This window comes from Eumetopias jubatus, unplaced genomic scaffold (assembly GCF_037043125.1).
Source record: "Eumetopias jubatus isolate StellerSeaLion01/CBP00866 unplaced genomic scaffold, mEumJub1_p1.0 scaffold_8, whole genome shotgun sequence".
In the NCBI taxonomy this organism is placed as follows: Eukaryota; Metazoa; Chordata; class Mammalia; order Carnivora; family Otariidae; genus Eumetopias; species Eumetopias jubatus.
Window position 1 is genome coordinate 17,995,142 of NW_028274814.1, and position 23,799 is coordinate 18,018,940.

Below are 23,799 nucleotides of genomic sequence, written 5' to 3' on the forward strand. Positions count from 1 at the left end.
GTAACCGCTAGCCTCATTCAAATAACTAAATACTATATGCGGGTTTTTAAGTTTTAACTGATCATTCATAGGTATTAACCCAGTTTTCAAAAATTTGAATAATGGCGTTCATTCACAGCTGAAGTCAGATTAGTATGCCTCCGAGAGATAAAGTAATTTCTGAAATCAAAGGGTGGCTTATAGGTTCAAATAATCTCTGGCTTCCTCCTTTCGTCGGAGGTCAACTAGCAGGTAACTAACCGGACCTCTCAACTTAGGCCAGCAAAGCCTTCGATTTCGCCCACACCATTTCCTAATTTCCCCTGGCACCCACTCCAGGCGCTGGATCAGGAGGCTCCTCCAGGCGGCCGCCCCTCCCTCCTCGAACGCCCAGAAAACCACCTGCACGTGGACGAGCAGCCAGCGGAGCTCGGAAATTCCGGTGACCTGACGTACGACCGTTTGCGGTTGCGGATTGGGGAACCAGGGAGGGCGGGACGCGTCGCCGGAAGTGACGCAAGCCGGAAGCGGCTTTCTGCAGAGAAATTGGGGGCGCGGTTTTGAAAAGAGGTCTGAATGGTGAATGTGAGCGAATAGAGGCCGGTCTATTTTCCAAGCCAGTTCGCAACGGATTAGCTTCTCAATTTTTTTTTTTTCCTGTGTATTCTCTGCAGCATGAGGGACGTGGCCTCACAGTGATTTCCGTGAGCGTCTCTAAAGAAGGATCAAGGACGGGTGTGGTGGAGGCGAGGAAGCCGCTCTAAACTGGCTACGTTGAAGAAAGCATGGATGTACCTCCGCAATCCCGAATATAAGTTGGAAAGAGCGGCGCGATTTTCCTGGCCGTCTGGTGGTCCTGGCACGTGTGGGTAGTTATTCATTGTCAAGACGCTGCTAACTGCTAATTCGGAAAGAAAAAAAATCACCATTTTCCAGCATTTTTCTTGGAGGAGAACAAAACAATAGGGAAAATGTCCATTTTCCCTAAAATATCTTTGAGACTTGAGGTTGAAAATTATCTTAAAGAGGGTTTTATGAATAAGGAGGTAGGTAAAATAAGCCTGTTAGATGATATTTGCAAGTTTTCGAATGTTTACACACGCTGGAGAAATAGGGGGAAAAAAACCCTAAAGCGAGACCTAATCTTTACACCATTGTTTACCACTCTTTTTTTCCGAATGTAAAAACTGCCCGTATCTTCCCGCGGGTATTTAATGTTTGCGAGATAAGAGGTGAATGAGGTGTACGTTTCAACACTTAACGAATGTGAAAGAAGGGAAGGGAAAAGAGAGGTTATGTGTGTGGCAGTAGGCATGGCACTGAAGGGGTTACAAGAACGAGGGGGAAAAGATTCCTGTTCTCGAGAATTTAAGTCCAGTGGAGAAGATACGCCCGTGTTCTTAAAGCGCTTGCTGTGGCACTCAGGTGAAAGGGGTACTGTAATGTGTTAATGCCTCTTAAATGCCACTAGTTGTGCTAGGTGATTTGCAGACTTTACATCTTAATATTAGCAATCTCTCTCTCTCTTCTCTCTTCTCTCTCTTTTTGGGTAGACATTTCTTCTCCGTTTTAATAGGTGAGAGAGCCGAGGGTCCAAAGAGTCCTGTAGCTGACCCAAAATGACACCACTATCAAGTAATAGGGACAAATCTGAAGCTGAAGAGCTCAGGTATAATGAAAAAATACAGATTTAGAATCCCAGGTCCTTGATTTGTGTCCCTGTGCTTTGCGTAAATTATTTCATACCATTCAACCTTAATTTCCTTTTCTGTGGAAACTGAGGATGTTAAAAGTATTTACCTTACGAGGTTATTTTAAAGTATTAACCATAAGTGAATGCAGCTGTTATTGTTCTGGCACATTAGTCCTCAACAAATACTCATTCCACGTGCTATTAGCAGTGTCTAGCACAGAAGTCCTCAGTGAATGTTATCTTTGATTGCAAGCTTGTGCTCTTTACATTTTACTCTCCTGCCTCTAGGCAACTTTGTATTTTCTAAATCTTTGCTTTTCTTATTCAAAGTAAAGTCTTAAGACTTAAATGTTATTTGTGTATGAAGCTATTACTGAAGCTATGACTTTTTAGGTTTGATTTCTACATTTTATTTCCAAAGATTACATTAAAGGGATTATAGAGTATGGAAAGAGAAAATATCTTCTCTTGGTTTCAAAGAACTAAACATATAAGCATATTAAGAGAAAGAGAGGCATTCAGCAATTTTTCTCAATTTTTAAAATGGTAAATATTGTATTACAGAAGAAGATCCAAATGTCTGTCTTTGACACCATCTCTGCCTCAAACCCACTAACTGTAAATGATTTTACAAAACCATTCCTTTGTAAAAGTATCGGAGGTAAAGATATATTCAGTTTTTAATAAAAACAAACTAGAGAAAGTACTAATACTTTGAGGCTGGTGGATTAGTAGACTGGCAGGTGGTTTATGAAGATGCTGTGAGGCAGGGTACGGTCAAAGATGACAAAAATGGGAAAATACGTGTCTCCTAAAGCTTCAGTTAATCACAGGGGGACTTGGTTTTTTGAGTCTTTAAACTTCCACTTCTGACAGGCTATCTTTGCTACTGTCTTTTTGGATGATATTTGTTACATTTAAAAATACCATATTAAAAAGCTGATGTGGATGACCTTTGGATGACAGTATCAGTGTTACTTATTCAAATATTGGTGTTTTAAAAGGCTGCTAATGAATTTGTTCTAGGTATGAGGCTAGCAAGTAAATAGCTGTACAAAACGATATTTGATATAAATAGAATAAAATCATGAGTTTATATGAATAAGCATAGCAGACATTAATATGTTCAAAATGTTAATAAGGCTCTGAAGTTGAGGCAGTGTTTTTTCCAAGCCCTTTATGTTGGGCATTTTGTTAGGTGTTTATTACCACAATTAAACTCCAAAACCCTGTGAAGTATTCCATTCTGTTAGTGTTATTAACACACGAAACAATACAGCAAAATGAAGTGGAACTGAACAATTGCTGAACGATGTTTCATTAGAACAAATGTGTGTGCATAATATGCTTAATATTTTTAGTTAATGTTTCAATGTCATTATAAAAATTAACTTGTTGGGGTGCCTGGGTGGCTTAGTCGTTAAGTGTCTGCCTTTGCCTCGGGTCATGGTCCCAGGGTCCTGGGATCGAGCCCCACATCGGGCTCCCTACCCTGCGGGAAGCCTGCTTCTCCCTCTCCCTCTCCCTCTCCCACTGCTTGTGTTCCTTCTCTCGCTGTGTCTCTCTGTCAAATAAATAAAAAATCTTTAAAATAAAAAAAAAAACATTAACTTGTTTTCCTGTTTTCAGGTTGTATCTGCTTTTGGGAAACAAGAAGCAGAAAGGAAATTTGAAACTCTGTTAAATCACTTGTCACATCCTCCATCATTCACAACTGTCAGAGTAAATACACATCTAGCCTCAGTGCAACATGTGAAAGATCTGTTGTTTGATGAACTTCAGAAGGTATGTGCAAATTTGCTATTATTTATGTCCATAATTGCATTTCTATGTCATGTTGCTCCCCACTAAAATCCTATGAATTTAAAATACTATTCCAATTTTACAAATAAGGAAGTCGAAGATCTCGAATTAAGTTGTCCAAGTGGTAATGTTAGAGGTAATGTTAAGAACTTGAACCTAGCACTCCTGATTCTGAATTTATTATAGTGACTGAATAGGTCACTCAGCCCTTCTGGGCCTCAGTTACTTCATCATTAAAATACATATGAAAATACATAGAATACATATGAAAATACATAGAAAACATTCTAACCTTGAAAGCCTGATTTTTGTAATAAGTTACCTAATTAGTATCTAAATTAAAAGCAAGAGGCAAGCATGATTAAAGGGCTTGTATTTGTATATTATAGGCTATGTTACTTCTCTTGATATAATACTAAGAAATCTTCAGAGAATTATCACTGGTTCAGTTTTATTATTTAATCTCATTACATTTATTTTTATTTATATTTTGTTTTAAGAATTTTATTTGTTTATTTGGGGGAGAAAGAGCGCGCATGTATGAGTTGAGGGGGTAGCAGGGAGGAGCAGAGGGAGAGGGGTAAGCAGGCTCCACGCTTAGTGTGGAGCCTGAGGCAGGGCTTGATCTCACGACCCTGAGATCATGACCTGAGCCAAAATCAAGAGTTGGACGCTTAACCGACTGAGCCACCCAGGTATCTGTAATCTCATTACATTTATAGAATGTTTGTCATACTATCTTTAAGAACAGTTTTATAAATTTTAAGTTGTGAGTAGATGACCATGTTAAAAGAATGATCAGCTATGGTATCTGAGTATGTGAGACCAAATTTTGTATAATAATAAGACTTAGAAGAAAACTAATCTGATTTTGAATAATTGATAGTGATAATTTTATTGAGAGTAATGTCATAAGGCATAAAATATAAGCAGTTCCTCTAGGCAACTAAAATTATTACTTTTATGTGGTTATGCATATGTTCTCAATTAGTAGAAAGGAGAGTGTTCTGAGGCCCGTCACAAGTGTCCATAACTCACACAGATCCAGATTATTTTGTTTTCTAACAAATTATTCCTAGAACCTAGATATTGTATTCCAGTCTAATGGGCCTATATGATCTTACAGACAAGTATCTAGGATAAGGCATACAGAATGTATCCAGAAGTCCACTCTGGGTGGACTTTGAGTCCCTCAAAGGTTAAGAGTAGACAGAGAAGGTTGGGTCATAAGCCCTCGATAGGCAGAGCAGAGAGCCTGATGCGGGGCTCGATCCCCATGACCTGAGCCGAAGGCAGACGCTTAACTGACTGAGCCACTCAGGTGCCCTTACTTACATTTCAGATTTCTTAGTAGCCATCTATTAGGTAAGGTTGGTCTGAAATCTCCTTTGCCTGGAAGAAGCAAAAGTCAGAGCTGTTGACTTGGTAGATATATAGATTGCTAAAATACAAATTTTTTCTCTTATCAACTTGGAAATAAATTGATTTTAAGAGTTTTTCTAGGTAGTGTATGGATACCACAGGGCAATGGAAATATCTATTATTGTTACTGTTCTTTCATGTAGTATGTGAATATTCATGATTCAAAATCCCTAGCCTACATGGCAGAGACTTGTTCTGAAATATTTGCATGTTGCTCGCCCTTAGACTATAGTGTCCCTGCTATCCATTCCACTATTCTGCTTTTTATTCTGATAAGTGCAGTGCCCAGTTATTTTCTGCCAGCAACAGTGGTGTGCTGGTACATATCGAAAAATCCACTTTCTGGGAAAAACAACCCTTTGTAGCATTTGCTGATTTCAGTGGTGTAAATACTCCCACTGTGGTCAAATCAAGCTGCCAGTGTGACCTTGAAATTGGCCAGAGATGCACATAATTGGTTCTCCTGAGACTGTGTGAGCTGGCCTTGGCACCTATACTCCTGGTCATGCACCCATTTCTAGTCTGAAGACCAAGTATGATAGAGGATACTGAAAATCCTGAACTTTTGCCAAAAAGCATTTATTTCCCTCAGCAAAACTGACATGGCATTCAGTATTAGTGGTATATAATAGTTTTTAATAATCTCAATCCTTAATGTCCTATTCAGAACTTTTCCTTAGAAGTGTACTATAAGGGGGCGCCTGGGTGGCTCAGTCCTTGGGTGTCTGCCTTTGGCTCAGGTCATGATCCAGGGTCCTGGGATCGAGCCCCACGTCAGGCTCCCTGCTCAGCGGGAATCCTGCTTTTCCCTCTCTCAGTCTCCCTGCTTGTGTTCCCTCTCTTGCTGTGTCTCTCTCTGTCAAATAAATAAAATCTTTAAAAAAAAAAATGTACTGTAGGGGCACCTGGGTGGCTCAGTCGTTAAGCTGCTGCCTTCGGCTCAGGTCATGATCCCGGGGTCCTGGGACGGAGCCCCGCATCGGGCTCCCTGCTCGGCGGGAAGCCTGCTTCTCCTTCTTTCACTCCCCCTGCTTGTGCTCCCTCTCTAGCTGTCTCTCTCTCTCTCTCTCTCTCAAATAAATAAAATCTTAAAAAAAAAAAAAAGTACTATATGCAATTCTGTATTGGATATGTATTATCAAAATAAGTCACTTAAGGTAAACATGGGTTGTCTTTTATAAAGCCAAACTGTAAACAAAATTGAACCTTATAAAGAAATTGAGATACTTCAGAAAATACAGAGGAAAACATAATTGTTTTGAAATCTTTGTTTTTTATAGTATTATGTGGAATAAAGTGAGAATATCCTAAACCAAGCTTCATGCTCTGCTAGGTAATAACAATGAAAGGACCTGTAAATTGAAATTTATCAATTACATTGATGGCTTCATAATTCTGTTTATTTTTAACAGCAGTTTAATGGATTAAGTGTTCCTATTCTTCAACATCCAGACCTTCAGGATGTCTTACTTATTCCTGTTATTGGACCTAGGTTTGTGACTATTTCATTTTCAAATTAAATTCTTCTAAAAATTTGTCACAGGTTTTTTTCTTACTGTTTGGTGATAATCCTAAGTTTCTCTATTATTAACAACTTCATATAGACAGTTCACAAATTCATAAATGCAACTTCATATTCTATCATGGAAGATATTACAAAAGACTCGGAATGGACCCAGGTTCCTTGAAAGTAATGCATTTTAAGGTACATTTGGTGTGGTGATTGGTGGTTTTTCCTCCTTAGTAAGAAACTTCATTTGTTTATATGTATTAAGAGATTCCACTGCTAATTTAAATCTGTTTTTGAGCTGCCACAAAAAATACAAAGTAACATATTTCCTACTTTCATAGCTGTTGTGTTTGTAAAATTTTATTAATTCACAGTTAGGTTAAATTACCATGTATATTCTATGAGTAGAACAGGCATTGTTCTCATTTATGTATTTGTAAGGCATATGTTTGAAAATTGGAGGTGGGGGAAAGCCTTCATATTTTAATGGAGTTCAATTCCCAAGGAATATTTTTAAATCCCTAATTACGGTTTAATTTTTTTATGCCCCTACGAATTATAATAAATAGAAAAATGCTCATTTTGTTAAAGCTTGAAAATTAGTGGTCAGTAGTAAAACAGTGGTTCAGTAAATTATGGTTTATTGTGCAGTGGAATATTATATGGACTTTAATGGGAGAGAATTATATGTACCAATAAGAGAAGATAGTCACAATTAAGTATCAAAAGGAGGTTGCCATGTATAGGATAATTACACTTTTTCATGCAATTACAAAAAACTACACCTTTATGTATATTTACTTATATATAGAAAAAAGCCCAAAAGCTTTTTTTTTTTAAAGATTTTATTTATTTATTTGAGAGAGAGAGAATGAGAGATAGAGAGCATGAGAGGGAAGAGGGTCAGAGGGAGAAGCAGACTCCCTGCTGAGCAGGGAGCCCGATGCAGGACTGGATCCTGGGACTCCAGGATCGTGACCTGAGCTGAAGGCAGTCGCTTAACCAACTGAACCACCCACGCGCCCTAGAAAAAAAGCCCAAAAGCTTTAACATACCTAACTATTAACAGAGGTTAATTTTGAGTGGTTAACTCTGAAGAGGTTGGATTGGGAGAAAAGGGGTAAGAGATTTTCACTTGTAACATTTGTGTTATTTTTACTATAAGCATGTATTCCTTTTGCAATTAAAAAAAAGGATTTTGTGAGTTCCTTATTCTGTTTCTTAAGATGAAATTTTATTTTTTTTAATATTTTATTTATTTGACAGAGAGACAGAGAGAGAGGGAACACAAGCAGGGGGAGTGGGAGAGGGAGAAGCAGGCTTCCCACTGAGCAGGGAGCCCGATGTGGGGCTCAATCCCAGGACCCTGGGATCATAACCTGAGCTGAAGGCAGACGATTAATGACTGAGCGACCCAGGTGCCCCGAGATGAATTTTGTAGACAGTGAAGTGGAGAGATCTCATTTAAGTGTACCATTTGCTGAGTTTCCCCAAATTTGTACAGCTGTGTAGCCAAGACCCACCTCAGTCGAGGTAGAGAGATGTCCATAATTCTCCCTGATTCTATATAATGTATTTCATTCTTTTTATTTTATTTTTTTAAAAGATTTTATTTGAGAGAGAGTACAGGAGTCGGGCGTGGGGTAGAGGGGCAAAGGGAGAGGCAGAAGCAGGCTTCCCCCTGAGACGGGAGTTGGACTCGGCTCAATCCCAGGACCCTGGGATCATGACCTGAGCCGAAGGCAGATGCTTAACTGACTGAGCCACCCAGGTGCCCCTATTTCATTATTTTTATTTTTATTTTATTATTATTTTTAAGATTTTATTTATTTGACAGAGACACAGCGAGAGAGGGAACACAAACAGGGGGAGTGGGAGAGGGAGAAGCAGGCCTCCTGCCAAGCAGGGAGCCCGATGTGGGGCTCGATCCCAGGACCCTGGGATCATGACCTGAGCTGAGGGCAAACGCTTAATGACTGAGCCACCCAGGCGCCCTTATTTCATTCTTTTTAATATCTGCATACTTTTTAAACATTTTTTCATCACTCTATTGATGGACGTTTAATTTTTTCCTGTTTTTCATTATTACCAACAGTGAATATTCTAAGGATGTTTCTTTGTGGACTTGTGTAAGCATGTCTACAGGATAAATTGGTACAACATGGAATCACTGGTTCACTGGTCTGTGCATATTTTAGTTTGAGACATACTGCCTTCTAAAAAGTTTTACCAGTTAATGTTTCTAGCAATATATGAGAAATTCTCAATCTTTCATTCTTGCTAATACTGGCCATGCTAGCTCTTTTAAAGTATTTAGATGATTTAACTTTAATTATTTTCTGAATTTAATACCCTTTCATCCTATTCTTTGTAGTGATCTAGACACTCATTAGAATGTTAGTGAACAATAAAACACAAATGGTGGGTTATGAGAGGAAAGTATTAAAAAATCATCTAGGATTATAGATTCACCTACCTACCTTTCACTTCTAAAAGGAGCAAGTCAATTCTTTTTTGTTTTTAAAACTCGTTATCACTATTATTATTTTTATGACTTTCCACTATGAAAAATGAGGAAGTACTTACACTTAAATTTTATCCCCTAAAACCTCCACCAGCCAATTTTTTACTGTGTTAGTTCTTTAAGCATTGCACAGGCTTATAACATTGTTATTCTAGAAGCACAGTTCAAATGGATGCTGTGCTTGCTTTTAGTCCCAGTAGTTCATTCCTGAGTTCTTTGTCCTGATGACTGTCTTGGTTGGTGAGTATAGTAATTTATCAGGTCTGCAGCACCTGTTTCCCGTTCCAAAGTAAGTATTCTCATCTCCAAAGTATTTGCTTTCTTGCTGGAGAATTGCCTGTTGCCTTTATATTTAAACAATAGATTGGCCGATTATAGTACTTTCAGGTTCCATGTTATTTCCCTTAGCACTTTGTAGACCTTGCTTTCACAATGTTAAGGCATTAGGTGTTGCTGTGAAGAAAAAATCAGGGGCCCCCCGCCAACAGCATCTTAGTTTTCACTTGGAGATCTACAAATTCTCCATCATTTAACTTTAGAAACTGGGCTAGGATATAGCTTGATTATGACCATTCTCTCTTATTTTTTAATGAAACTGTAACTTTTTAGTTAAAAGTCCGCCAGTATTTCTGTGACTATTTTTCTGTATTCTCTATAAGAACACTAGAGGGCGTCTGGGTGGCTCAGTAGGTTAAGTGTCTCTGCCTCCAGCTCAGGTCTGGGATCATGCCCTGTGAGTGGCCCCCCCCCCCCCCCCCCGGCCTCTTTGCTCAGTGGGCAGTCTGCTTCTCCTTCTCCCTTTGCCCCTCTCCCTGCGCTCACGTGCTCCCTCTCTCTGTCTCTCTCTATCTCTCTCAAATGAATAAAATCTTAAAAAAATAACCACTAGGACTATAGGTTGGATTTCCAGTGCAGGTACCCCCTGTGTTGGTGATTGACTAGAAGGACTCACAGGACTCATCACGTAGTTGTGCTCCTGGTGAAGATTTATTATAGGAAAGGACACAAAACAAAATCTGCAGAGGGAAGGGTACATGGGGCAAAGTCTGGAGGAAGCCAGGCACAAGCTTCCAAGAGACCTCTCCCCCACAGAGTTCCTAGGTTATGCTTAATTCCTCTAGCAACGAATTGTGATGAGAGTGAAATAGTTGTCTAGGAGGGAAGCTCATTCGAGACTCAGTGGCCAAGTTTTTTTTTATCGGGCGCTGGTCATGTTGGCACCCTCTGGCCGGCATGTACCAAAATACCAGGCTCCCAAAAGGAAAACAGGTGTTCAGAACAAAGTACATTGCTTGTACAAACATTTAGGAACAATAATCTACTCTTATCATTATGGAAGTTTTTCAGTCAGTGCTGGGAACTGTTTCCCAGTCATGTTTCCAGATGCCAGCCAAGGGTTGACCTTGCAAGCAGGCCTTTCTAAAAATAGCAGTCTCAAGCCTGTTGTGTTTTCTCTTATTATGGAGGCTCGTTACCGTTTATTTCCCAGTTCACTACTTTCTGTTTTTTATCTAGTTTTTCTTATATCCCATTTTTGAGTTTTTCCTTTTCCTTTTGAAAAATATAAAGACATATTTGAAATTTTTTTCCTTGGCTTTTTTTTTTTTTTTTTTTTGCTGCTACCTATGTATAGGTCCCATGTTGAATGAATCCTTTCTGCTTCTATAACTCACTGAATGGAAACAGTTGCATTCACATAGCTTCTAGTTTGCAGTTTGCTCAAAAATGATGTAGAATGGGGTAAAGTGTGTCTCTAGACACCTAAACAGATGTTTTTCAAAAATCTTTCACCAGGTTTTCCCTAGTGGCACATTTCTAGCCCTGGTGAGCAGAGCTGATAAAGACTGAGGCTGTTTGTGAAGGGTTCCAGCTCAGCTTTTTTTGCATGGGGCTTTAATTATTTCTGCTTAGTTAACTCTGTTGAGGAGCACCAAACTTGGTTGCTACTTCCCTTCCCTTAGCTACTTCTAGGCAGTTTATCCAGATTTGTCAGGGAATGTGCAGATGCCTGCTTTGCCACAGCTGACAGCCCTGTTCCTCTTTCAGCTTTATCTGCTGTGAATGAGATTCTCATTTCTCAACCTGAGCCCCCAGTCCGGGATCTAAGTAATATTTGATTAGGCCTCCAGGAGCTTTTCCTTTTCAGAGACATTCATACCCTGTTGAGGAACTCGGTTTGATCCAAATTTCTCTGTGTCAGACAGTTATTCCTCCTCAATGGGAATATAGCCATTTCTTAGCTTTATTATAAATGGCATGTCCTTCTCAGATCGTTGTTTCTTTCTTCATTTCTACAGACTTCAGAAAAAGAAATACACTCTTAGTCTTTTACTGATCTTTTTCTGGAAACTCAATATCACATAATTATTTAAAATATCAAAATATAGGTTAAACTGTATTTGTAGATAATGAACAATTTTAAAAGTAATTTCTCACGATAAATTCAGGTTCCCTCAGTTTATTTAAGTATGATACTTAATATACTGATTAAGTATATATTTAATGTTTTTTAAAGTTTTATCATTTGTAATGAGATGGAACATAAGGTTGTAGTGTTGAATTTGATAGTATCAATGTCAACTTTATTAAAAAACTGAGGAGAAAATTGAATGCCAGCCTTCTTTTGATGAGTGTTTTTTAACATTCTACCCAAACAGCATTTTCTGAAGGCTGATTTTACGTTAGTAGAATTTTTGAAGTCAACATTCAATTCATAATTTTTAAGGATCTCTACATTTTTTTATTAGTGCACCTCCCTTTTTAACAATTTCAACAAAATATTTTTAACAAGTCAGAAAATTTTCTTCTTTTCCTTCACAATGAATAACTAACCTAGTAGCATAATTCTCTTGAGATCCAAATGAGGCTGGATTCACGTCTCTCAGCCTGCTTGATTTCTGTCTTTCGTAGTTGTCTTGCTAGTACCAGCACTTTAATATTTCAATTGCTGTTTGTGTATATGAAATAATATGGTAAATGCAATAGAATATTCAAGTAATTGCACAAAAATGGATGATTAAGTACAGATGGCGATCCTGCTGAAAAAGAAGTATTCGTTGGCATGCAATAATATATAACATCTTAAAATTATAATCATTATGTCCTATTTGGTGTGGAGTTGCTAATATGTGCAGTTAAATGCCAAAGGATGGGTCCCTGGGTTGCTCAGTCGGTTAAGCGTGTGCCTTCAGCCCGGGTCATGATCCTGGGGTCCTGGGATTGAGCCCCGCATTGGGCTTCTTCCTCAGCGGGGAGTCTGCTTCTCCCTCTTCCTCTGCCCCGCGTGCGCTCGCTTGCTCTCTCTCTCTCTCGCTCTCTGTTTCAAATAAATAAAATCCTAAAAAAAAAAAAACCGTCAAATGAATAAATTCATATTTTTATATATATTTTAGTGGGACATTCTCATAATTCCACTCTTTTTAATTGATAGACACCTCATTTTTAAAGCTGTTTTACTAGTTTTTTCTTAACCTGAGTACCTTCATACTATTTTCCCTCCTATCTGTATTACTGTACTATCAGAAAATCCTTTCTTTAATGTTGTTGATTCACTTCTTTATTTGTAAATATTATAATAAAAAACTAAGCTTTTGGGGCGCCTGGGTGGCTCAGTCGTTAAGTGTCTGCCTTGGCTCAGGTCATGATCCCAGGGTCCTGGGATCGAGCCCCACATCGGGCTCCCTTCTCGGCGGGGGAGCCTGCTTCTCCCTCTCCCACTCCCCCTGCTTGTGTTCCCTCTCTCGCTGTGTCTCTCTCTGTCAAATAAATAAATAAAATCTTTAAAAAAAATTAAGCTTTTAGCATGTATTATGGGCCTGCATCAACTCTTACATTTCCTTTTATCTTTACTGCCTCAAACTCTCCCCTTTAGCAAAGCTGAATTACACCTTGATACTTGCATATATGGCATCTTATGTTTTTATACAATTAGTCCTAGTGTTGAGGGATCCCCAAGACCACTCCCTGGCTTGATGACTCTAGGATGACTCATAGGATTCAGCATATGGTAGTACTTGTGACTATGACTTGTTCCAGTGAAGTAATCTGAAGCAGAATCAGCAAAGGGAGGGGGCACATGGGAAAAAGTACAGGGGAAACCAGTTGAAAGCTTACAGAATTCTCTTCCAATGGAGTCACACAGGAAACGATTCCTTCAGGAACAGGTTTGACAACATGTAAGATGTTGCCAACCAGGGAAATTCATTAGCGACTCAGTGTCCAGGATTTTTATTTGGGACGGTCAGGTAGGCACTCCCTGCCCGGCACATGCCCACATTCTGGCCTCTCAGAAGGAAAGTCATTGTTGGCCATAAACCATACTATTTGTACAGATGATTTAAGCTTAGTGAGCTATTCTTATCAGTTAATAGCAGGTATCCTTCTGAAATCTAAGTTCCCAGATGGCAGCCAAGGACCAACCTTGTAACCATGCTGTCCAAAGAAAGGATAGTAATTCAAGACTCTTATGTTAACTCTTTTTTTCATAGTCTTTCTGTCCTCTCCATGAAATGGTTATTCCCATAAAAACATTCTGATTAAAACTACAAGGTTCCATTTCCCAAGACATTTTTGAATTGGTGCTTTGTGTAAGACCCAAGGGTGTTAAAAGATGAATGAAATGCAGTTGATTCATTTAAAAATGGGAAACCTTCTGAGTCAGACTGGTAAAAGTGCTACGGTGAAGGTATTAATGAAGTACAATCAGAGCATAGAATAGGAAGTGAAAGGAAGTTGGTAAAGATTTTCTTCAAGTAGATAATATTTCAGTTGAGCCTTGAACGTGATTAGGCATTAGGCTGATGGGGTAAGATGGTCAAGGGTATGTGAGGTGGAGAGAAAGCAAAAGTATGGAGGCATGAAAATGTAAGGTGGCTCATGACAAAGTGATCAGGTTTGGCTACTTAGTTGCTTTTTCAGAGAGGGTGGTGAAACATGACATTGAAGAAGTTGGGAGAGGCCAGCTGTGAAGTGTAAAAGATTTTTTTTTTTTTAACTAAGGAATGTTTAGTTGTTTGCTTAGAACCAAAGAATAGGAGCCAAAGAATACTGGTAGTAGCATAAAGCTATTTTTCCAACTGCATGGAGATCATGATCCATTAGTAGGTTGTAAAATCAATTTAATGTCTTTTTTTAGCATTTTTAAAAAAAATGGGTATTTCATAATGTATCATCTTGCACTGCACATACTGAAGGTGTTTCATGAAACATTTGTTGTAAATATAAGTGTGTATAAATGCATGTGTGTATACACACATACTACATACACACGTGTCCGGAGTTGTGATATTAAGTGCATTTCTGTGGGTTACAGTCCACAAAAAGTTTGAAAAAAATTTTAAAAGAAAATAAATTCTAAGACTGGAAACAAATTAGGAAATCATTTCAGAGTGTTTTATTTCCAACAGTGTGGTACTCTAGATAACCTGAAATGTTTCTGCTAGAGACACCTAGGAATACTAAATAAAAAATAAGGCCATAAAATGCACAACTGAGTGATTGAGAATATAAGTGAGATATTTAGGGGTTAGAATGAAGAGTAACTGAGTGTGGAAACTTTTTTTTTTTTAATTTTTATTTATTTGTTCACGAGAGACAGAGAGAGAGAGAGGCAGAGGGAGAAGCAGGCTCCCAAGGAGCAGGGAGCCCGATGCGGGACTCGATCCCAGGACCCCGGGATCATGACCTGAGCCGAAGGCAGACGCCCAACCATCTGAGCCACCCAGGCGCCCGAGTAGTAACTGAAAACAGAGCTAATATTTGGGGGTTGGGAGATGTGGGAGGAGGTGGTCGGTCTTCTAAATTTAGGGGTTTTCCTTTTATTATTATTATTTTTTAAGATTTTATTTAGTTTTTGACAGCGAGAGAGGGAACACAAGCAGGGGGAGTGGGAGAGGGAGAAGCAGTCTTCCCGCTGAGCAGGGAGCCTGATGCAGGGCTCAATCCCAGGACTCTGGCCAGGATCATGACCTGAGCCAAAGGCAGACGCTTAACGACTGAGCCATCCAGGCGCCCCCTAGGGGCTTTCCTTTTAATGTAGGAAATAACAGGGTATGAACTAGTCCAGCAGTCAGTGCAAGGCAATAATTAAGGAGTTGGGAGTTCTCTTATCTTTTTTCAAATTTTATTTTATTATTATCTATTTTATTTATTAGAGAATGCACAAGTTGGGGGGGACAGAGGGGGAGGAAGAAGCAGATTCCCTGCTGAGCAGGGAGCCTGATGCGGGGCTCCATCCCTGAGATCATGACCCGAGCTGAAGGCAGCCGCTTAACCGACTGAGCCACCCGGGCGCCCTTGGATCTCTCTTGTCTTAGAGTCTGAGTAGAAGAAAACAAATCTGTGAATGTGGAACTGTGGTTCCATACATCATAAAGGTTTGGAATTCAGATTCATGCTACCCAAGTGGTCAAACAGAATATACAGATCGTTTTGTAAGTGATTATTGAAAGCCTGAGGTCGCCAAGAGTAGAATGTAAGGTGAGAAGAGATGCAGCATGTTTTGGAACATGGGGGAATGGACCTCTTTAAGAAGTAGATAGGGAATGAGCAGTGAGAACGTGAGAGACAAACAAGTGGTACAAAACTGAGAAGCTCAGTGAGATAGGACTATCTGGAGATCACCGAAGGAAGATATGACACGCTCTATTCCTGCAGCAAGGAGTTGTGACAACACATGTGAGATGTGGCCAACCACGAACATGCATGAGGGACTCAGTGCTTAAGGTCTTTATTTAGGGCTGATCACATAGGCACCCCCTGACTTTTGAAAAAGTCTTTCTGTGTATTAGAAGTGATACTCAGTTGTTAGTGGTCTAAGGAATGAATGGAAGGTGAGAAATTGGAAGACACTCAAAAAAGTTGGACAGTAAAGGAAGAGTAAAAGACATCTTCGTCTGGTTAAAATATGAATAGTTGAGAGACTCTGGACTCTCCGGGAACCAAACTGAGGGTTATAGAAGGGAGTGGGGTGGGGCCATTGGGTAACCGGGTGATGGGTATTAAGGAGGGCACGTGTGGTGATGAGCACTGGGTGTTATTGAACATAATAATAAAGAAGTAATTAAAAAATAAAAAAAATATGAATAGTTGACCACACAGCAATATACCATTGTAGAGATGCTTTTGAATTCCTTGTATATTGTCTGTTTTGGTCTTTGAAGGTAAGGACTTTATTTTTCTTCCTTCTAATGCTGTTACGGAAACAGCAGTGCTCTTTAAATGATTAAGCAGTTTTTGGTACTACTTTATTGCCTTCTACCAGATAGACCTCTTTCTATTTTTTTTTCCTCAAGTGTGCCCCATCCCCCTCTCTGAACTACTTCCTCTATATTTATCCTTTTTTTCTGCTTGCTTTTTCTTATTTATTCATTCGTTGGCATTATCTTGGGACAGTCAGGAGAAAAGAGGTTATTTAGGGTTTGGATTGAAACATTAAAAAGTTTGGTAGGGGTTGGAGGTGTATTACTCTGTTAAAATTGCTCATCTTCTATCCCTAGGAAGAATATAAAAAAACAACATTGTGAAGTAATTGTTGGAGCACAATGTGGCAATGCGGTGTTAAGAGGAGCCCATGTCTATGTTCCAGGAATTGTGTCAGCTTCAAAATGTAAGTATAATGTTTTAGCCTCTCTGTACAAGAAAAGATTCTTTAAAATCTGTACATTATCAAGTGGAAAATGTATTAAACTATCATTCAGATGTATTTCAAATTTACTTTTATCAGATAATTTTTCAAGTTTTACATTTGGGATAGCCAGAAAGATTTATCTGATATGGTCTCACAAATTGGGCATCCATATATGGTTTTTTTATGCCAGTTTTTTTCTTTCCATAAAAGAGTATGTGAGAGTTGGGCGCCTGAGTGGCTCAGTTGGTTAAGCGAGGTCATGATCCTTGAGTCCAGGGATCGAGTCCCACATCGGGCTCCCTGCTCAGCAGGGAGTCTGCTTCTCCCTCTGACCCTCTTCCCTCTCGTGCTCTCTATCTCTCATTCTCTCTCTCAAATAAATAAATAAAATCTTAAAAAAAAAAAGATTATGTGAGATGATGTTTAGAGGATCATTACTGATTAATACAGTGTAAGATGTCAGTGAAATTTTATTTTGTTTTCTTAACTCCATTGCCCTCAGATTTCTGTTGTCATTTGTGAGGGTAACCTTCAGAACTTGGGATCTTAATATTGAAATAAAAGCCAGTATTCTTCATTTACTCACTCAGTTGATGACATATGCTTAATAAGTTAGTCACTGTGGTTCAGTCTTAATTTATTGGGCTTGAAATCAAGACACATGGGTTTTGCTCTATTGGGAAGTTATTCAGCTGTGGGCTTCAGTTACGTTATCTGTGAAATAATTTGATGTGCATTCAGGTGTGCTAACTGCCTGCTGGCCAAATCTGGCCTATGTCTGTTTTTGTGTGGCTCACAGCTGAAAATGTTTTTTCCATTTTTAAAAGCTTGTTTAAAAAAAATACAAAGAAGAATATGCCAACAGACCTTATATGGCTCATAAAGCCTAAGGAATTCACATGCCCTTTATAGGAAAAGTTCTTTGACCTCTGATCTATGCGATTTGAACAGTCCTTCTAGCTCTAGTTGATAGACTGCTCCCTACTGTTATCAAGTTAATGGGCTAGACAAATTTATGACAGGCTAGGTCTAAGAACATGAAAGTGGAGTAGAGTTTCCTATTATTAAAGTCACTGGGATTGGTTACTGGAAATAATTTAATGAAATGGCTACAGAAACCTAGACTTAATCAGCTGTAAGAATCAACTCCATACTCTGTGTATATATGCATATATATACATAGGTACATGTGCATATGTATACACACACATACATGAATGAATGTACTTACTAAAATCTCTGTCTTAATTGCTATAATAGGAAACCTGCAAAGAAATAATAAGTGTTAGGCAATTTAGAAACATTTCTTTGAGGGATTTTAGTGTACATTTTTGATGAATCTTTTTAAGGGAAACTTAGAACTTTGAGGATTGAGCCAAAGATACCAAAATTTATATGAAGTTGTTTAGGGAATGTTAGGTTTGGAAGAAATAAATAGGAGTTATCCTTCATTTTCTGCTTAGCTAAAGAGTTCCAGTTTAGATAGGATGTTTTGAAGATTTGTATTTTTTTGTTCTAGAAAAAAAGTCCAGTTAGATATATTGTGATGGAACATTTAAAAGTAAAAAGTCATATTTTCTCTAAGGGGTTATTTTGAGATAATGAGCCAGTTTAGACCTCTTCATGCCCACAATTGATGCCCTTAGATGTCCCTAGTCTAGCTTAAGGAATTTTCACTATTCTTATACCAAAATATAGTCTAATAAGTATAATCTGATTTTCTTCTTTCTTAGTTATGAAAGCTGGAGATGTTATTTCTGTATACTCTGATATTAAAGGCAAATGTAAGAAAGGAGCCAAAGAATTTGATGGAACAAAAGTATTTCTTGGAAATGGGATTTCTGAACTAAGCCGCAAAGAAATCTTCAGTGGGCTACCCGAACTGAAGTACGTCATCAAGTGTTTGGAGGAAATATGCATTCTTTTTGGTGGTTCAAGGAAAATAAAAACAATGTAAAAAATATATCTAGTTGCATTATAAAAATATTTTCTTGGGGTATAAATTTGACTGGAAAATAATTGTTCAATGCATATTTCCATGCTTTTTTGAAAAATTGCTTTTGGGTAGAAGAGTAAATGCTTAGATTAAAGGGCCCACCTACATAAGCAAGCAGTCATGCTGTAATTGTTAGTTTCAGTTTTCCTTTTGAATTTTATTGATTTATTGATTTGAAAATTTTTGCATCTTTTGGGGATTTGCATCTTGATAAAGGATGAATTATGTGACTTAATCCAGAACTATTTAAACAGTCTGATTTTTGTGAAACAAAAAGCTTATGATTTTAATATAAATTAAATTTTTATTAAGAAATTTTTTTACCAGAAAGCCAGCAATCACATGGCTACTTGTGGTCAAGATTTAATATTTGGATCTGGGGCCCCTGGGTAGCTCAGTCTGTTGAGCGTCCAACTCTTGATTTCAGCTCAGGTCATGATCTCAGGGTCATGGGATCGGTCCCCGTGTCAGGCTCCGTGCTCAGTGTGGAGTCTGCTGGAGATCCTCTCTCTCTGCCCCTTCCCTGGTTCATGCTCGCAAGTTGCTCTCACATCTTTTAAAAAAAAAAAAAAAAAAAGAACATTTGGATTTACTCAAACCAAATTAAAAAAGTTTTTAATCATCTTGTGTTGCTACTGACTCTAAATAAATTAAATCTGTGGGCAGTCCAGAATCATTTTGCTTCATATTTTCAGCCTATTTAAGGAGTTCTGTGGACAACTCCATTACTCCACAGTTGACAGCTGATGTAGACATGCCGAAAACTGAATTTATCTGTGCAGAACTGGACTACATCCCTGATTCCTGGAACAGTTTTCATGTTGCAACAATCTGGGTTTATAGTTGAAGTTAATTCTTCTGAAGAAACAGATTATTGGATTAACTAACTCTAGATAGCAGTGCTTTCCAAATGGCCAAGAGCAAAGATTTTATTCTCCTTAGAAGACTTTATGAATATAAAGATAAAGCACATATGTGTGTGTGTGTGTGTGTGTATCTTTGGGTCTGTAATAGGAAATTAACATTTTGACTTCCTCCTTTGGTTCTATTTTTAGTGGTATACTCTTCATCCTCTTTCTGTGACTGGCTTTTTTTTTTTTTTTTTACTTATAATTGATATATTGTATTTCAGGTGTACAGCACAGTGATTCAATATTCATATGCATTAGAAAATGGTCGCCACAATAAGGCATTACCATCTGTGGTTATACAAAGTTGTTAAATACTATTAACTATATTCCTCATGTTGTACCTTAACATCCCATGTTTTATTGATAATTTATTTCATCTTCTTTATAATTTATTTAATCCCCATAACTTAATCCCCATAACTCATTTATAACTGGAAAGTTAACCTTTTTCACTTTATTCATTACCCTTATCCCCTTCTCTGTGGCATCCATCAAATCTCTGTGTTTCTGTTTCTGTTTTGTTTTGTTCATTTGTTTTTTAGATTCCACATACAAGTTAAATCATACGGTATTTGTCTTTGTCTGACTTATTTCACTTAGCATAATACCCTCTGGGGCCGTCTTTGTTGTCGTGAGTGGCAAGATTTCATTCTTTTTTATGACTAATATTCCTCTCTCTCGCTCCCTCCCTCCCTCCCTCCCCCCTCCCCCCTCCCCTTCTCTCCCCCTCTCTCCCTCCTTAATCCATTCATTTATCATAAGTGGACAGTTTTCTTCCTGTGATGGATTTCTACTTTCTTATGATTGATTTCTAGTTTCATACTGTTGTGTTAGGAAGAAAAGCTTGATATGATTTCAGTCTTGTTAATTTATTGAGATTTCTTTTGTGTCCTAACATGATCTATCCAGGAAAATGTTAAAGGTACATTTGAGAAGACTGCTGTTTGGGGATGGAATATTCTGTATGTATCAAGTCCATGTGGTTTGATGTGGTGTTTGCTGTTATTACATTATTTTCTGTCTGGATGATCTATCCACTGATGTAAATATGGTGTTAAAGTCCCTTGCTATTATTACTATTATAATGATTCTCTTTATGATTATTTAATATCCTTCTTTGTCTCTTATTACAGCCTTTGTTTTAAAGTCTGTTTTGTGTCCTACAGGTATTGCTACCCCTGCTTTCTTTTTGTTTTCATTTGCGTGGAATATTTTTTTGTAGCCCTGTACTTTCAGTCTGTATTTGTCTTTGGGTCTGAAGTGAGTCTCTTGTAGTCAGCTTATTAGATGGGTCTTGTTTTTTATCCATTCATTCATGCTTATGTGTTTTGCTTGGATTGTTTAATCCACTTTCATTTAAAGTAATTATCTATACATGTGTACTTACTGCCGTTTTGTTGTTTTCTGATTGTTTTTGTAATTCTTTGTTCTTCTCTTGGGATTTGATTATTTCAGTGTTAGGCTTGAATTACTTCCTCTTTATTTTTTGTGTACCTATTGCAGGGTTTTGGTTTGTGGTAACTGAGATTTGTTTGTAATAACCTATGTATATAACAGTCTATTTCAAGTTGGTGGTTGCTTAAATTCCAAACATTCCAAAACATTTCTCTCTTCCCTGCAGCATTTTATGTTTATGCCATCATATTTTACATCTTTTTATTTTATGTTTTCTTTAATTATTATAGTTGGTTTTACTACTTTTATCTTTTAACCTTCAGACTAGCTTTGTAAGTGGTTGATCCACTACCTTTACTATATATTTGCCTTTACTAGTGAGATTTTTTTCTTTCACATATTTTATTTCTAATTATGGCCTTTTCCTTTTTGCTAATAGAAGTCTGTTTAATACTATAAAACTAGTTCAGGGGTGATGAACTCCTTTAACTTTTGCTTCTCTGGGAAGCTCTTTATCTTCCCCTTCAATTGTGAATGATAACCTTGCTGATTATTCATGATTGTAAGCACTCTGGATATATTGTGTCACTCATTCTCTTCTGGCCTGCAAAGTTTATGCTGAGAAATCAGCTGATAGCCTTATGGGGATTCCCTTATATGTAACTAATTTTTTTTCTGCAGGTTTTAACAGTCTTTGTTTTTTAATTTTTGACATTTTAGTTATCATGTATCTTGGTGTGGATTCCTTTGGGTTCATCGTTTTGGGGATTCTCTCTTTCCTAGATCTGGATGTCTGCTTCCTTTGCCAAATGAGGGAAGTTTTCATCTGTTATTTCTCAAATTTTCTGCCACTTTCTCTCTCTCTCTCTCCTCCTTCGGGGACTCCTATAAAGGGAATGTTAGTGCACCTGTTAGCTCACAGGTCCCTTAAACTACCCTCATTTTTAAAATTCCTTTTTCTTTGTTGTTCAGTTTGGGTGATTTTTACTTCCTTGTTTTCCAGATCACTGTTCTTCTGTATTACTAATCTGCTGTTTATTCCCTATAGCGTATTTTTATTTCTGTTATTCTTCAGCTCTGATTGGAACTTTTTTATATTTTCTTTTTGTTGAAGTTCTCACTGTTTATCCATTTTTGTCCTGAGTTTGATGAGCAGTTTTATGGCAATCACTTTGGACTTTTTATTCGATAAATTGTTTATTTCCATTTTGTTTAGTTCTCTTTCTGATGTTTTGTGTTACTTTGTTTGGAACATATTCTGTCTCCTCATTATGCCTAACTCTGTGTTTGTTTCTGTGTATTAGGTAGTTCATCTACATCTGGTGTTGAAGGAGTGGCCTTATGTAAGAGATGTCCTAAAGGGCCCAGTAGTGCAATTCTCTTACCCTGGTACCCAGACACAGGTGCTTCAGGCATGTTCCCTGAGTGGGCTTTGTGCCTCAGCCCCTTGGACAGATGCAGGTGCACTCGGGTGAGGCTGGCTTCCCTCCCCTGCCTGGTTAGCCTATTCCTGATGGCTACAGGTGTGCTGTAGGTGGAGTCCTATAGACTGCAAGGCTCTGCTGAGGGGCAGGGCTGTATGGGGCTCTCAGTGGCGTGTGCACCCTGGCATTTGCATTCTAGAGAGAGAATTTCAAAACAGTGTCTATCAGCTCCAGCATCAGCAGGGCAGAACAAGATAGCAAAAATGGCTGTCACCAGTGTTTTACTTCTCAGGGAGATTCCAGCCCCCCCCGCCAATCCCCTTCAGCAGGTGCTCCAAGATTAGTAAGTAGGCCTATTTTACCTATGGTCTTTGTGCTTTTTTATTTGGCGTTTGATCTTTTTGATACGGTTTTTGATCTGATTTGGAACCATTTGTACTGGTTTCTGGGTTGAGTTTGTGTGCAAGCCCTTTATGAGTGGGGTTTCCTTTCTTTACAGTTCTGTAGTTTTCCTGGACATACTCCCTATTGGTTTTTAAGGCCAGATGTTTTGGAAGCTCATCTCTTCATGAATTATCTAAGGGTTGGGTTGTTGGATGTGGAGTTTGACACTCTCCTCAGGGAGATAACATTCCTTTGAGGTCTGTTCTGACCATGGAACGTTGCTCCAGGGGTGTGGTTTTTTTCCTTAGCAAGACTGTATCTTTGCCTTTTCCACTCATCTTGATGCTGTCCCTTGTTGTGGGGGCTCTGTTCATCCAGTTTCTAGGTCCGTTCAGTTTGTTGTGTTTGTGGGAGGAGGTGAGCTCAGGATCTTATTATTCTGCCATCTTGAACCCTCTTCCACCCTTCATTCTGTTATATTATTCAATGTAGTAGTTCCAGTAACTTTGCTGACAGACTTTTCTGAGTAATGTTTGTTGGTAGGACTAGCAGGCAGCCATCTTTCAAAAAACTGTTGTTTTTTTTAAAATTCAACTTTTAAACTCAGCATTCAGTTATGCTGTTAGGATTTCTTTCTCTGCCTATGTGAGGAAAAGCATGCTTCCATAACAAAGAAATGCTATACATATATCATGTTTCTTATTATAAAATTTTAGAACTTTGTCTACCAGTGGTACTTTGTTATTCAACTAGTAAATTTGCACCCTTTGGTTTCTTGAATTACAGTGGACTTCAGTCATAGACTTCATAGAGGTAGATTAGTTTACTAACAACCTGTTTATCATAGGAGATCTGGTTCTTTGTGTTACTATATGGAAATACATATTACAAAAACAGTTTTTTTTTTACTTTTTTAAAGATTTTACTTATATACTTGACAGAGAGTGAGCTTGGGGAACAGAAGGCAGAGGGAGAGGGAGGAGCAGACTCTCTGATGAGAAGGGACCCTGACGCGGGGCTCTATCCTGGACCCTGGTATCATGACTTGAGCTAAAGGCAGACGCTTGACCAACTAAGCCACCCAGGCACCCCACAAAAACAATTTTAAAAGAAACATGTAGGGGCATCTGG

At 38.3% G+C, this 23,799-nt stretch overlaps 1 protein-coding gene across 1 annotated transcript in view; it reads left to right on the forward strand.

Moving 5' to 3' along the window:
* The first annotated feature begins 539 nt into the window (after positions 1-539).
* NSUN6 (NOP2/Sun RNA methyltransferase 6) overlaps positions 540-23,799 on the forward strand; it is a 65,437-nt gene continuing 42,177 nt past the window's right edge. Inside the window, exons 1-5 of the mRNA XM_088025795.1 lie at positions 540-1,025; positions 3,302-3,457; positions 6,310-6,389; positions 16,428-16,537; positions 18,292-18,445. Of these exons, the coding sequence (XP_087881921.1) occupies positions 951-1,025; positions 3,302-3,457; positions 6,310-6,389; positions 16,428-16,537; positions 18,292-18,445 (575 nt within the window). The 5' untranslated portion in view covers positions 540-950. The remainder of the gene's footprint in view (positions 1,026-3,301; positions 3,458-6,309; positions 6,390-16,427; positions 16,538-18,291; positions 18,446-23,799) is intronic.